General features: G+C 44.6%; 1 protein-coding gene across 1 annotated transcript in view; it reads left to right on the forward strand.

Annotated features, from left to right (window-relative positions):
• LOC149462646 (bone morphogenetic protein 8B-like) overlaps nt 1-15062 on the forward strand; it is an 87165-nt gene that overhangs the window by 39704 nt on the left and 32399 nt on the right. The window contains exons 2-4 of the mRNA XM_089676672.1: nt 3794-3986; nt 7871-8019; nt 14185-14379. Coding sequence (XP_089532798.1) covers nt 3794-3986; nt 7871-8019; nt 14185-14379 — 537 coding nt within the window. The remainder of the gene's footprint in view (nt 1-3793; nt 3987-7870; nt 8020-14184; nt 14380-15062) is intronic.

Consider the following 15062-nt stretch of genomic DNA (forward strand, 5'->3'; position numbering starts at 1 on the left):
CTAAAGGGAGAAGTTTTTTTGCATTAATACATTCTATGCTTTAAGGTAAAAAAACCTTCTGAGTTCAGCTCCCCTTTTTACTTACCTGATCCCCATCTCGATCCAGAGATGTGTATGAGAGCTGCGGCTCTCCCAGGTCCCTCACTCCTCTTTGGCTCACACAGCAGCAGAAGCCATTAGCACCTGCTGCTGTCAATAACAGCCATTTAGCCAATGAGGAGAGAGCAGGGGGGCAGGGTGCTTTGAGGAGCAAGCCTGCTTGAGTGGCCCCAGAACAAGAGGCTTGCTATTGGGGGCAGTTGCCAGGGTGCAGACAGGGGACCCAAAAAGAAGAGGATTGGGGCTGCTGTTTCCAAAACCATTGTACAGAACATGTAATTCTAACATGTTTGTTATTTAAAAAAAAAATTACAACCTTTATAATCACTTTAATACTCGTGAGATTTGAGATCCTCAGGTTTCCCAGGATCTTGAGTGAACTGAGATTTTGTTATTGGTTAAGACTTGTTCATCTGTGCTAAAATGAAAAATGGCCACATATAGGAGCAAAAATGCAAACTTCTTAATGGAGAGATCATAAAGAGTACACATTTTCAGTGCAAACATATTAGGGTTTCTAAAATGATAAAGCAGCTAGATTGCTTGACCATTTTAAACAATAGTTTAGAAGTCTATTCTGCCATGTTGAATGGAATATTCAAATTTCATTGAAATGTGGAGACTAATATGATTACACACAGGGGCGGACTGACCATATGGAAACTTGGGCACTGCCTGAGGGCCCGGGGTCAGTAGGGGGCCCCATGAGATGCCCCTGGTACCTTTTTCATAGGCTTTTTTGAGTTTGGGCAAGGACACAAGGGCCCCATGATCCCCTATTGCCCAGGGGCCCCATGAGTTGTCAGTCCGCCCCTGATTACACACATTCCCAGATCTGCATTCCTGCTTAAAGTGTTACTAAACCCATGAACCTGCATTCACTACAGTCATGGCCAAAAATATTGGCTCTCCTGCATTACTGTCAGTGCACCACTTCGCCCAGAAAATTGCTACAATACAAATGTTTAGGCATTCTCATGTTTATTTATTTTATTTGTATTGGTATGACACAACTAAGTGGAGAAACAAAAATCCAAATCTGACACATTCCACGCAAAACCCCCAAAAAGGGAAATACTGCTACAGGGTGGCATGTGTGCACAAAATCACGTATATATACGGGGGCCCGACTCACGCCACCTTTTGCGGCCTTGGCTGTCAATCACCAGATCCCGGACGGTGATTCCCCACCAGCACCCGACGATCACCGAGTATCTCTGGCGTGGGAGAGACCTGTGTACAAACAACACAGATCTCTCCCCTGTCAGCTCCTGCACACTGCTTTGTATGGCTCTACATAGCAGACTCATACAAAGCAGTGTGCTTACAGTGAAGCACACTCACACAGCACACACTAAAACAGTACACAGCAGGGGCGTCCCTTGGCAGGTGCGGGGGGTGTGCGCCACACCGGGGTGACACCGGACCCGCTCCACGAAAAGGTAAGTTTTAAAGCAAGCTGACGATCCCCACAGGATGGATCGGATCTGCAGATTGAGCATAATGGATCAGAGTTCGATCCATTATGCTTCCCAATCCGCAGATCCGATCCATCTTGTGGGGATCATTGGCTTGCTTTAAAACTTACCTTTTTGTGGAGCTCGTGGAGAGATCGGTTAACCCCATATAGGTTTCAAGCCGAAAATCCCTGCAGGATGGTGACACCTGCACTGGGTAACACCAACCCTAGGGACGTCCCTGGTACACAGTTAACCCTTTGATCGCTCCACATGTTAACCCCTTCCTGCCCAGTGCCTTTAGTATAGTGTCAGTGCTTTTTATTAGCATTGATCACTGTATTGGTGTCACTGGGCAGGAAGTCCGTTCCCCCCAGTGTCAGAATTCCCGCCACAGTCCCACTATAAGTCGCTGATCGCCACCATTACTAGTAAAAAAAAATTCCAGTATATATACCGCCATTTGTTTCACGTAAACCAATTAATTTACACATATTGGGATTTTTTTTAGCAAAGACATAGCAGAATACATTTTGGCCTAAATTTATTACAAAATTCGATTTTTTTAAATTTTTTGTTGCTGGACATGTTTAATAGCAAAAAGTAAAAAATATTGGTTTTTTTAAAAATATTTTTGGTCTTTTTTTGTTTATAGTGCAAAAAATAAAAAACACAGAGGTGATCAAATACCACCAAAAAAAGCTCTATGGGAAAAAAAGGACGTAAATTTCATTTGGGTGCAGTGTTGCATGACTGCGCAATTGTCGGTTAAAATAACGCAGCGCCATATCACAAAAAATGGCCTGGTCAGGAAGGGGGCTAAATCCTCAGGAGGACAAGTGGTTAAACTCATCCACTGTAATACCAATACAAACAAAAGAAATAAACATGAGAATGCCTAAACATTTGTAATTGCAACAATTTTCAGAGTGAAGTGAGAAATGCAGGGGGTGCCAATATTTTTGGTCATGAATATATATCCGGTCTTCCACAGTCAAAAGAACATGGAAATACCATTATTTTAGTAAATATAAACTGCTAAATACCTTTTCTCATCAGCAGTCTTGTGACTTCTATCAGTGTCCGGCCGAGCACTGGCTAATTTTGTAGGAGGAATTTCCATTCTCCTCTGACTATCCTATGAGGTTGCAAGACCGCTGACCCTCTGTCTGGACAGCGATGATTGGCCCTGTGCCGATCACATGTACCTTCCCAAAAAAATAAAATAAAACTCTCTAGCAATACACACCAAACTGAGCATGTGCAGACTGTTCTGTACTATGGCAGATAGATTGGGGACAAAAGAAGAAGGGGAGGATCAGAGAAGTCTGGATCAAACAGCCTTTTTACACAATGTGGAGGATTAACCCCTTAGGTTCCACAGTGAGTATAACAGTATAACAAGCATGCTTTACTGCATATACAGACTGATGTTACTGTTGTCGGTTTAGTAACACTTTAAGCCATTATAAGGGAGACTGATGTCTCCTTCATATTGGCGGCCAGAGGCCATAAAAGCAGACGGCATGGTTTTACCTCCCTTTGACCGCCCACTGGAAAAAACACAGAAATGCAGCCATTCAGGGCTGTACACATCCTGCAGCAAAATCATTCAGTGGGTGGTACTGCTGCCGAACATGACCCATTCAAGTGAATGGACCGTGCAGTGGATTGGCATTTTGGGGAATAAAAGAGGTGACATATCCTCTTCTCATTGCCTGTCAAATGTCCTCTGAAAAGTGGTCTGCTACAGATCACCTTTCATAAGGGCAACAATAATAGGCACATGTGTGAATGAGTCCTTACTCTTCCTTTCAGATTTCTTGTCTATATTCTATTACAAATATAGCAGGATGAGTGAGAAGAGCTCAAGCTAGGGAACTAAGATCAGTGACCTGGTATTTTGTGATACCGAATGTGCAAGGTGGCAGAGATTCTTTACAACCAATAAGCAATGCTTTCGAGATTTCTTTTATATTGTGTGATTGGACCAAAAATGACCATAGCTGTTTCCTCAAAACGAAATCTACACACTTGTCCTACAGGGGTACTTGAAGACCACAGTTGAGGATCATTGCTCCACCTCACTGGTAAGAGAATTATTGTTGTCTTTTGCAGAGGCTTCTGATTTATGCCGCTGTGCCTCTACCTATTAGAAAAATTGACAGCAGTTGGGGAACAGATTTGATCCTGATTGATTTATACATTCATATACTATATACTTTTTATTGTTACAGTTGAACACGATAGAGATATCTTCCATCAGAAGCCATACTGGAAAGAGTTCAAGTTTGACATGACACAGGTTCCTACTGGAGAAACTGTGACTGCGGCTGAGTTTCGCCTTTTCAAGACTCGTAGCTTCTCAAGGCATTTCAACAGAACACTTCACATCAGTGTTTATGAGATTCACCGAGACCATTCAAATCGGTATGCAATTTATAAATGAGTGATCGTAACTGTGATAGTGTCCTCTTAGAAATGTGTCAATTTAGAAACTGTTTGGAACAAGTGAGGTTGCATGATACCTGTGTTCAACAGGGCGTTTAGGGGCAGTAAAAAATGTTGTCCCTGGAGTTGATGTGTTGAAAGCACAAAAAAAAAATGGGCATCACAGTCTGTTGTATATGAGGCTGCATGACCACAGGCCAGTCAGGGTGCCCATGCTGATCCCGTGTAACCACAGCCAAAAGCACCTACACAAGAGCATCAGAACTGGCCAACAGCCAACAGAAGAAGGTTGGCTGTTCTAGTGAATCACATTTTATTTTACTTCATATGGATGGCCAGCTGCATGTGTGTCACTTACTTGGGGAAGAGATGGCAACAGGATGCAGTGTGGGAAGAAGACAAGAGGCAGTGTAATGCTTTGGGCAATGTTCTGCTGGGAAACATTGGGTTCTGCCATTCATGTGGATGGTAATTGACATGTACCACCTGCCTACATATTGTTGGTGACTAATTACACCCTTTCATGAAAATGGTATTCTCTGATAACAGTGGCCTCTTTCAGCAGGATAATGCACCCTGCCACTTGCAAAAATGGTTCAAGAATGGTTTGAGGAACCCAACAATTAGTCTGAGATGTTGTTTGGCCTCCAGAATCTTCAGATATCAATCCAATTGAGCATCTGTGGGATGTGCAGGAAAAACAAGTTTGGTCCATGGAGGCCCCACCTCACAACTTACAGGGCCTAAAGGATTGGCCACTAAGGAGTTGGTGCCAGATAGCACAGCATACCATCATAGGTCTAGTGACATCTGTGCCTTAACGGGACAGGGCGGTTTAGGCTGCAAAAGGGGACCTACTCATTATAAGGTGGGTAGTCATAACATATGGCTGATAGGTATATAGTCTAAAAAACTTTTTATTTTGGGTAGAGCAGAAAAGGGCTAAAAGCCTTGTCAGTTTATTATGGGCCCTGTTGTGGATATTTTCCTTCACTTCCAGTCCCAGAGGCAACAGGGAGAAAAAAAATCTCTGCAACATGAGGGAAAGTCTCCTTTCAGACAGCTGCCACTGGAACAGGTGTCCCTGTTGAAAGATTTACCTGCACCTTTTGTTCTGGTGACAACTGTAAAGCTTTGGAGCAGATCACCGGGACAAATAGAGAGGGAGAATAGGGATGTGAACAATATTAGAAAACCTGACAGGTGTTCCAATCCCTCCTACTCTATTCAAAGCTCCAAAAAATGTTTGGTTGTACCTGAACTCTAACCCCTTCATGCTGACGTCACACAAATATGCGGCCTCACAGAACTGGGCTTTTTTCCTTGGGGCCGCATATTTGCGTACCTGTCAGCACAAAGACCGGGGTGTCACTGAGAGCCCCGGGTCCCGTTCTAATGATCGGGACCCGGGACTCCCGATTCCAAGTCACATGATCACTGTGATAGCCTCTGATTGTCTATCACAGTGATCAGTCACTGTATATCTGACCCCTTGTTTGTTTTTTTTCTCTATGAATGGAGGAGAGAGATACATTGTATCTCTCTGACTCCTGGCATAGAGAAAAAAAATGTTTGTTAAAAAGAAAAAAAGATAAATAAAAAATATTCAAAAATAAAATAAAAAATAAAGAAAAAATACTTAGATCAAGGTTTGATGTAGTTCAGTGCCAGGGTAAGTGTTTGGGTTAAGGGTCAAAAGGTCAGGGTCAAAGGTCAGGATTTTTTTTTTAAATTGGTATCAGTGTCAGCTAGTGTCAGTGTGTTTTAGGTTAAACCCCCCCCCCCAAAAATCAAAATGCGCACTATTGTTTCTGGGCTGTACTATGGGTACAAATAACTAATAACATACACATATATGTTATCGCTGCGATCATCAAGAGCTGGAAAATGTATTTTGGGTTGTTCTTTGGTGGTAGGTTATGGTAGTAACAAGAAACACACAGCTAAATTTAAAAAAATTATATTTTTTGTACTATTTTGGGCCAGTTTTCCTTTGATAATAAAAAAAATCAGGAGATATCCATTACCATTTACCACCAAATGAAAGCCCAATTTGTCCTGAAAAAAACAAGGTATACAGTGAAGGAAATAAATATTTGATCCCCTGCCGATTTTGAATATTTGCCCACTCACAAAGAAATGATCAGTCTTAAAATCAAATGGTAGGTGTATTGTAACACTGAGAGACAGAATAGCAACACAAAATTCAAAAGAAATGCATGTCTAACAAATTATGCACTGATTTGCATGTTCATGAGGGAAATAAGTAACAACAGTAACAAAACATGACTTAGTACTTGGTGGCAAATCCCTTGTTGGCAATCACAGAGGTCAGACGTTTTCTGTAGTTGGCCACCAGGTTTGCACACATATCAGGAGGGATTTTGGCCCACTCCTCTTGGCAGATCCTCTCTAAGTCATTAAGGTTTGGTGACTGACATTTGGCAACTCGAACTTTTAGCTCCCTCCACAGATTTTCAATCAGATTAAGGTCTGGAGACTGGCTAGACCACTCCAGGACCTTAATGTTGCTTCTTCTTGAGCCACTCCTTTATTGCCTTGGCCGTGTGTTTTGGGTCATTGTCATGCTGGAACACCCATCCACGACCCATTTTCAATGCTCTGGTTGAGGGAAGAAGGTTCTCACCCAAGATTTGACAGTACATTGCCCCGTCCATCATCCCTTTAATGAGGTGCAGTTATCCTCTCCCGTTAGCAGAAATACACCCCCAAAGCAGAATGTTTCCACCACGATGTTTGACAGTTGGGATGGTGTTCTTGGGGTCATAGGTAGCATTCCTCCTCCAAACACGGTGAGTTGAATTGATGCCAAAGAGCTCGATTTGGTCTCATCTGACCACAACACTTTCAACCAGTCCTCCTCTGCATTATTCAGATGTTCAGTGGCAAACTTCAGACTGGCCTGGACATGTGCTTTCTTGAGCAGAGGGACCTTGCGGGCACTGCAGGATTTCAATCCTTGTCGGGTAGCGTGTTACCAATTGTTTTCTTGGTGACTGTGGTCCCAGCTGCCTGGAGATCATTGACAAGATCCTCACGTGTAGTTCTGGGATGATTCCTCACTGTTCTCATGATCATTGACACTTCACGAGGAGAGATCTTGCATGGTGCACCAGACCTAGGGAGACTGACAGTTGTTTTGTGTTTCTTCCATTTGTGAATGATTGCACCAACTGTTGTCACCTCATCAATTTCCTTGGTGATAGTTTGGTAGCCCAGTCCAGCCTTGTGTAGGTCTACAGTCTTGTCCCTGACATCCTTGGACAGCTCTTTGGTCTTTGCCATGGTGGAGAGTTTGGAATCTGATTGTTTGATTGCTCCTGTGGACAGGTGTATTTTGTACAGGTAACAAAATGAGATTAGCAGCACTCCCTTTAAGAGACTGCTTCTAATCTCAGCTTGTTACCTGTATAAAAGACACCTGGTAGCCAGAAACCCTGCTGAATGATAGGGGATCAAATACTTATTTCCCTCATGAACATGCAAATCAGTGCATAATTTGTTAGACATGCATTTCTTTTGAATTTTTTGTTGCTATTCTGTCTCTCAGGGTTACATACACCTACCATTCCATTTTTAGACTGATCATTTCTTTGTGAGTGGGCAAACATTCAAAATCAGCAGGGGATCGAATACTTATTTCCTTCACTGTAATTCACCTGGATGTACAAAGTAGTTGGGATGATATGTACCTTGCACATTTCAATGTTGTAAATGTTGTAAGGCATTAAGATTTGTTTTACCCTTAGGTGTGAAGGGGTTAAGATTGGCTTTGTTTGTTTCATTTAATGAAGAGTGATCCATAATATCCATCATTTTAAGTCTATCACTCTCTTCTCTAGACAGCCTGAATTAACTTTACTGGACCATGAGAGCATACAGGCCGGGGATGAAGGCTGGTTGGTTTTCGATGTCACAGCTGCTAGTAATCACTGGTTGCTTAATGCCAAGTATAATGCAGGACTACGTCTTTATGTGGAGAATGATGAGGGTGAGACACAACCACACCAATGGCTATTTGGCTTGTGATATGTAAGCTGTCATAGAACATGCTCATGTGGGCACCGATCATGCAGGCTCAATTTATTTTGTTTTGTACATTTTTGCATTTGCCATACTTTTAAAGATTTATCACTTTCTTAGTGTGTCTCAACAGAGACCAGATGTAATGTAGGCGTGCACAGCTGGAAGGCAATCCACGAACCATACAACCGCAAAAATATTTTTTCCTGTAAAACGACATTGGCATTAACAGTAAAGATATATAAACAATCTAGAGATGATTGATTAAAAAAATGTTACTGTAATGCCTGTATCTCACTTGAAATTAGAACCCCATTTTTTATTAAATCTTCCCGCCCCCTTCCTTTTTTTTTTTTCCACCACTCACCTTCTCCACCCTATATTGCTGCCCTATATTGCTGCCCTATGTTGCTTACTGACACCCACTTTCAGATTGAATGGTAGCCAGGGTCCTTTAGCTCCTTGAGCCTACACTGTCATAAACACATACCCTTGGGGTGCATTATGGCTCCTGCTTGGGCTCACAGTACTACTACACTGAATGCTGCTTACACATCATTACATGTATGCCCTTCAGTGCTGCAGCAAGGACTGCTTCCAGACAAGAATTCATGAAGTGGAAAAACATCACCAGAATGGCAAAAAGGCAGCTAGAGTGAAGTAGGGATTTAGAAAAAAAATAGATGCAGGGGAGGATTCAGGGAAGGTGTTAGCAGGACTAAGTGGCTAGAGATCTTCTTTAAAAGCAAAAACCAAAAATGTACCCCAATTTTGTATGTCTAGATCTGTTATAGAGAGTAACCAACAGCAACATCCTCATTAGGGGAAATAATTCCCCCAGCAGGGTAAATCCAGGCCTTGCAGAGGCAAATGTTACCATGCAAACATGGTGTGATGCACATTTTATTGCATCACACAGCTCCTTTTTTTTGGAGTGAACGTTATTTGAAGTGCACAAAGTGACATTTCATCCATGTCACTGTACAGCCATCCAGAGCAGTGCAATAGTATGCAAACATGTTGCAAAATATCACACAGCTCTGGAATGCAGTTAAACACCATGTTCTGGTCTAAACATGACACACAGAAAACTATTGTTTTTTTGTATGTCATTGCAGTTACCTACATTTTTCTGTGAGGAAAAAGGCAATTAACTGCATATAGTGTGAATGAGCTTATACTTATCAGCTCAGGAGTTCAGCGTTGTTTTCACTGGAGCTGACTCTTCACCAGGCTTAGGATCTCCTGCAGCTCCATCTTGGATGTTGAAGCCAGCTCTCACTTCCTGATGTCTCCCCACTGCACATGTACTAGACCAGTGGTTCTCAACCTTTCTAATGCCGCGACTCCTTAATACAGTTCCTCATGTTGTGGTGACCCCCAACCATAAAATTATTTTCGTTGCTACTTCATAACTGTAATTTTGCAGTGGGAGGACTAGCGCCCCATCACTGATGTCAGTGGGATGAATAGTGTCCCATCATTGGTGTCAGTGGGAGGAATAGTGCCCCATCGTTGGCGTTAGTGGGTTGAGGAATAGTGCCCCATCGTTGGCGTCAGTGGGGGGAGGAATAGTGCCCCATCGTTGGCGTCAGTGGGGGGAGGAATAGTGCCCCATCGTTGGCGTCAGTGGGGGGAGGAATAGTGCCCCATCGTTGGCGTCAGTGGGGGGAGGAATAGTGCCCCATCGTTGGCGTTAGTGGGGGGAGGAATAGTGCCCCATCGTTGGCGTCAGTGGGGGGAGGAATAGTGCCCCATCGTTGGCGTCAGTGGGGGGAGGAATAGTGCCCCATCGTTGGCGTCAGTGGGGGGAGGAATAGTGCCCCATTGTTGGCGTCAGTGGGGGGAGGAATAGTGCCCCATCGTTGGCGTCAGTGGGGGGAGGAATAGTGCCCCATCGTTGGCGTCAGTGGGGGAGGAATAGTGCCCCATCATTGGCGTCAGTGGGGGGAGGAATAGTGCCCCATCGTTGGCGTCAGTGGGGGGAGGAATAGTGCCCCATCGTTGGCGTCAGTGGGGGGAGGAATAGTGCCCCATCGTTGGCGTCAGTGGGGGGAGGAATAGTGCCCCATCGTTGGCGTCAGTGGGGGGAGGAATAGTGCCCCATCGTTGGCGTCAGTGGGGGGAAGAATAGTGCCCCATCGTTGGTGTCAGTGGGGGGAGGAATAGTGCCCCATCGTTGGCGTCAGTGGGGGGAGGAATAGTGCCCCATCGTTGGCGTCAGTGGGGGGAGGAATAGTGCCCCATCGTTGGCGTCAGTGGGGGGAGGAATAGTGCCCCATCGTTGGCGTCAGTGAGGGGAGGAATACTGTCTCATCGTTGGTGTCAGTGGGGGGAGGTATAGTGCCCCATCGTTGGTGTCAGTGGGGGGAGGAATAGTGCCCCATCGTTGGTGTCAGTGGGAGGAATAGTGCACCATCGTTGGTGTCAGTGGGGGGAGGAATAGTGCCCCATCGTTGGTGTCAGTGGGAGGAATAGTGCACCATCGTTGGTGTCAGTGGGGGGAGGAATAGTGCACTATCGTTGGTGTCAGTGGGGGCAGGAATAGTGCCCCATCGTTGGTATTAGTGACACAAATGATGGGGCACTATCCCTTCCACTGACACCAATGATACTTACCTTGCTGACTCCTGCTCCAGCCTGGGCTCGCTCTCTCCCTCTCCCATCTACAGCCTGCATACCTGGCTGCAGCAGCAAAATTTGCACTTACCTGTCAGCTGTCTTCCTTCTCTGGCCTCTCTCTTCACTCGTTCCTGCAGCTCCCTCAATCTTCTTCGATCTCCTCGCGCTGCCGCTCGGCTCCTCCTCTCCAAGCTCCACCTTCTCGCCGGTGATTGGCCGCCTGTGTGCCTCTCCTGAGCTACAGTTCCGGTGGCCAATCAGCGGCGAGGAGGCGGTGACAGGGGCAGCATATCATCCCGCCCACACATCGCCGGAGACAGCAGCGGTGTCTCGGTTCCTAAGACCATCGGAAATATGTTTTCCGATGGTCTTAGGCGACCCCTGGGAAATGGTCGTTCGACCCCCAAAGGGGTCGCGACCCCCAGGTTGAGAACCGCTGTACTAGATCATAGTGCTGTAGGACTTGTCCCGTAACCTCCTGGGACATGTGGAATGTTAGCAGGACATCCATCAAAAATTTTGGGGCCCCTTACACAGCTTTAGGCCTGCCCTCCCAGGCCTGACCACCAACATTTTCCAGGGGCCCCCCACCGGCTGTGACACCGAATCTGCTCACTGGTCATACCACCTTCAGTGCATCCACTTTTATTTTAACACTCAGCTAAATATATGAAAATGAAAAGTGTATTCCAAGTCATCAGTGATTGCATCCTGTCACGTACCTGGTTGGGGAGCCTGAAGTGGAGAGAGGGCGTCCTCTTGCAGCTCCCGCTCAGAACCCCTGAAAGTGGAAACAGAGCCAGGAGGGGCAGGAGTGCCGTGTAGGTCTTGCAGCTGTCAGCAGGTAGCTGGGGACCCACAAGATCCAGACACAAGCCAGGTGCGGGTGCAGGGACGTAGGTGCAGCAGCAAGCAGGTGTGGCGGCAGTCAGGGCGTGGGTCTTGGGACCGAGCACCAGTGCGTGGATGCGGTGGCTGACAGGTATGGCGGTGATCCGGATGTAGGCCAGATGCAGAGCCGTGGGTGCAGTGGTAGGTGGATATGGTAGCTGACAGGATGCTGGCCAGGTGCAGGTGCAGGTGGAGTAATACAGCAGAGTCAGGCAGGCCGGGTCGGTAACAAACGAGCAGATAAGTACAAGAGGAACAGGCAGGAGAATGGTCAGGGATAGCCGGGGTCGGTGCAGGCGGAGTTCTTACTTAGGCGGGTATACAAAATGCAGGAATCAGGATCAGAATCAGGAAATTGTGCAGGAACGTATTTAGACCATAAGGCAATGATTTCCATATGAGGCAGGTTTAAATAGCCCGCTACTGCGCATGCGTGAACCTTCTGTGCTACCGCGCATGCGTGGCCGCACGCTCCCGTGCCTGTGCACTCGCACCGCCGCGACTCGAGGGGAGCCGGAGCACCACTGCATGGCAACGGGATCCCTAACACATCCCCATGTACCCAGCAAAGAGATAGCCCAAGCCAGCAAAGATACATCGCCATATATTTAGCAAAGAGATGGCCCAATACAGCAAACAATCATTCCCATATATTCAGCAAAGAGACAGCCCAATCCAGCAAACAGACATTCTCATATATACAGCAAAGAGACAGCCCAATCCAACAAAGGGACACCCCCATATATTCAGCAAAGAGACAGCCCAATCCAGCAAAGAGACAGCGCAATATATTCAGAAAAGAGACATCCCCATATATTCAGCAAAGAGACTGCCCAATGTATTCAGCAAGGAGACTGCCCAATCCAGCAAAGAAATGCACCAGTCCAGCAAAGAGACTGCCACATATATTCAACAAAGAAATGGCCCAGTCCAGCAAAGAGATATCCCAATAAATTCAGGAAAGAGACATCCCAATCCAGCAAACAGACAGTTCCATATATTCAACAAAGAGACATCCCAATCCAGAAAAGAGACAGCACCATATATTCAGTAAAGAGACATCACCATATAGCAAAGAGACAGCCTAATCCAGCAAAGAGACCACCCAATCCAGCAACGAGACATCCCTGTATAGCAATGAGACAGCCTAATCCAGCAAAGAGACATCCCCATATATTTAGCAGAGAGACACCCCAATCCAGTAAAGAGACATCTCCATATATTAAGTAAACAGACATCCCCATATAGCAAAGAGACAGCCTAATCCAGCAAAAAGGCCACCCAATCCAGCAATGAGACATCCCCATATCGCAAAGAGACAGCCTAATCCAGTAAAGAGACCGCCCAGTCCAGCAAAGAGACATCCCCATATGGCAAAGAGATAATCCAGCAAAGAGACATCCCAATATAGCAATTGTTAATAAAAGATGGCACATTCAGTACATACAGCCAAGTCCTTCTAGTGGGCACCGCTGAACCCCTCCCTGCACACACAGCCATCCCAGTCAGAGGAATCATCCAGAAGGAGCCTGGATTTGAACCTGGGACAACATAAACATGGTTGTCCCAGGTTGCAGAGAGGCAGAGAGGAGACTGCAATCTGTAGCAGTCAAAAAGAAAAAGTGAAGAAATAATCCTCTTGGCTGGGGAAAGATTTTTTTTCTTTGTAATTGCTACAGATCTCGGTCTCCTTTCTGCCTTTCTGCAACCAGAGACAGCAGCTCTGAGGAAGAGGGGATCGCACCTCGAAATGCGTCAACATTTTGAGGGTCTTTTCACGTTTGGGAGCTGACCTGGTGATTTGGTCGCTTTTGACATTGATACTAAATTTTTTGTGAGTATATATCAACTTCAGATCTAATAAACATTACTTCTCAGGTAATACACTAGCCTGGTGCGCCCTCTCTTCCCTTATTTGTACAGTGATGGTACAGTGACAGAACCAACAAGTTGACCTAAGCCATACACAGAAACAGTGCTCTGTGGAGGTCCCTAGGCATAGGAAATCTTGCCCCCCCCTTGCAAAATATCTTCTAATACATTTTTTATTTTTCCAACCAACAATTTTAATAAACCAATTTTCTTTCACAAAACAAGCATTAGCAATTATAAATGTTCTTAAACAAATAAACATATTATAAACAATAACTATTAAATAATATGAAACATTTTACATAATATTATTAAACAAAAGTAAGAAACTGTTCATTTTCATAAATAAACAACATTTTAAACATTTACTTTCTTTGGTTTAAGAAAGCTTCACTGTGATTTTCTTTCAAGATCAAATCAATATTATTTTGATTTGTTATTGCAGGGCCTTTAAACGGCGTGAGGCCCATAGGCCGGTGCCAATTCTGCCTATTTGGTAATCCGCCACTACACATAAAGGGTATTACAATTTCAGAAAAACACTATAAACTGCTTTCATTCTCTGATGAGGTGAGATGTCTGTGATCTCCATGCATGGAACCCCTACAAATCAGCTGTTGACAAAGTTGAGAAGAACAGTTCTGAATACTTAAGCCACTGAAGCTTTTTTCATTGCTTAGTCTTTTCTATTAAAATGCATCCATTCAAAGTATTTTTGATTATATCGCTGTGTTCTTTAATGTAACAGGGCAAAGCATTGATCCAAGTCTGGCAGGCATCTTAGGAAGACGTGCACCCCGCTCCAAACAACCGTTTATGGTTACATTTTTCCAGGCAAATAGAAATCAGATCAGATCTACAAGAGCAGTAAAGCAGCTGAAGAAACGGCAACAGAAGAAACACAGTGACTTACCACATCCCAATAAACTTCCTGGTGTATTTGGTAAGAACAGGGGAAGGGAATGGTACTATGTAAAGTGTCATAGCACAGCCCCACCATAAATATTATAAAAACTGTACATTTGACCTGTTAATGTAGAATCATAAAATTAAAGTGACACTAAACGATATTCTTATTATCCAAAAATATACAGATATATATATATATATATATATATATATTACAGTGCTGTGCAAACGTTTTAGGCAGTTGTGAAGAAATGTTGTAAAGTAAGAATACTTTCACAAATATATATTTAATTGTTTATCTTATGTCAATTTACAAAATGCAAAGTGAGTGAACAGAAAAATATAAATCTAATCAATGTTGAGAAATACAGGCAGATATTTATCCATCATGCCATACCATCAGGGAGGAGTGTGATTGGGCCACAAATTTATTCTGCAGCAGGACAATGATCCCAAACATACAGCCAATGCCATTAAAGTGGTGCGCTAGTCAAAAAAAAAGTCAGCAGCTGCAAAAACTATAAAAACAGCCACTCACCTGTCCCTCGATCCCACGGTGTCCTCACCGCAGCCGGTTTCAACATCCATCCTTTCTCCCCAGTTCCGGCATCTTAAGTGTGGGCACCCGGCTGTGACAGCTTGCGGCTTCACAGTCAGGTGCCTAATGCACCTTGTGAATGGTCCTGTAGTCTTCTGGGACCTGTCCTGTGTCTCAGA

Source organism: Staurois parvus, unplaced genomic scaffold (genome assembly GCF_062004578.1).
Source record: "Staurois parvus isolate SC_StPar_1 unplaced genomic scaffold, SC_StPar_1.0 ptg000172l, whole genome shotgun sequence".
Taxonomy (NCBI): Eukaryota; Metazoa; Chordata; class Amphibia; order Anura; family Ranidae; genus Staurois; species Staurois parvus.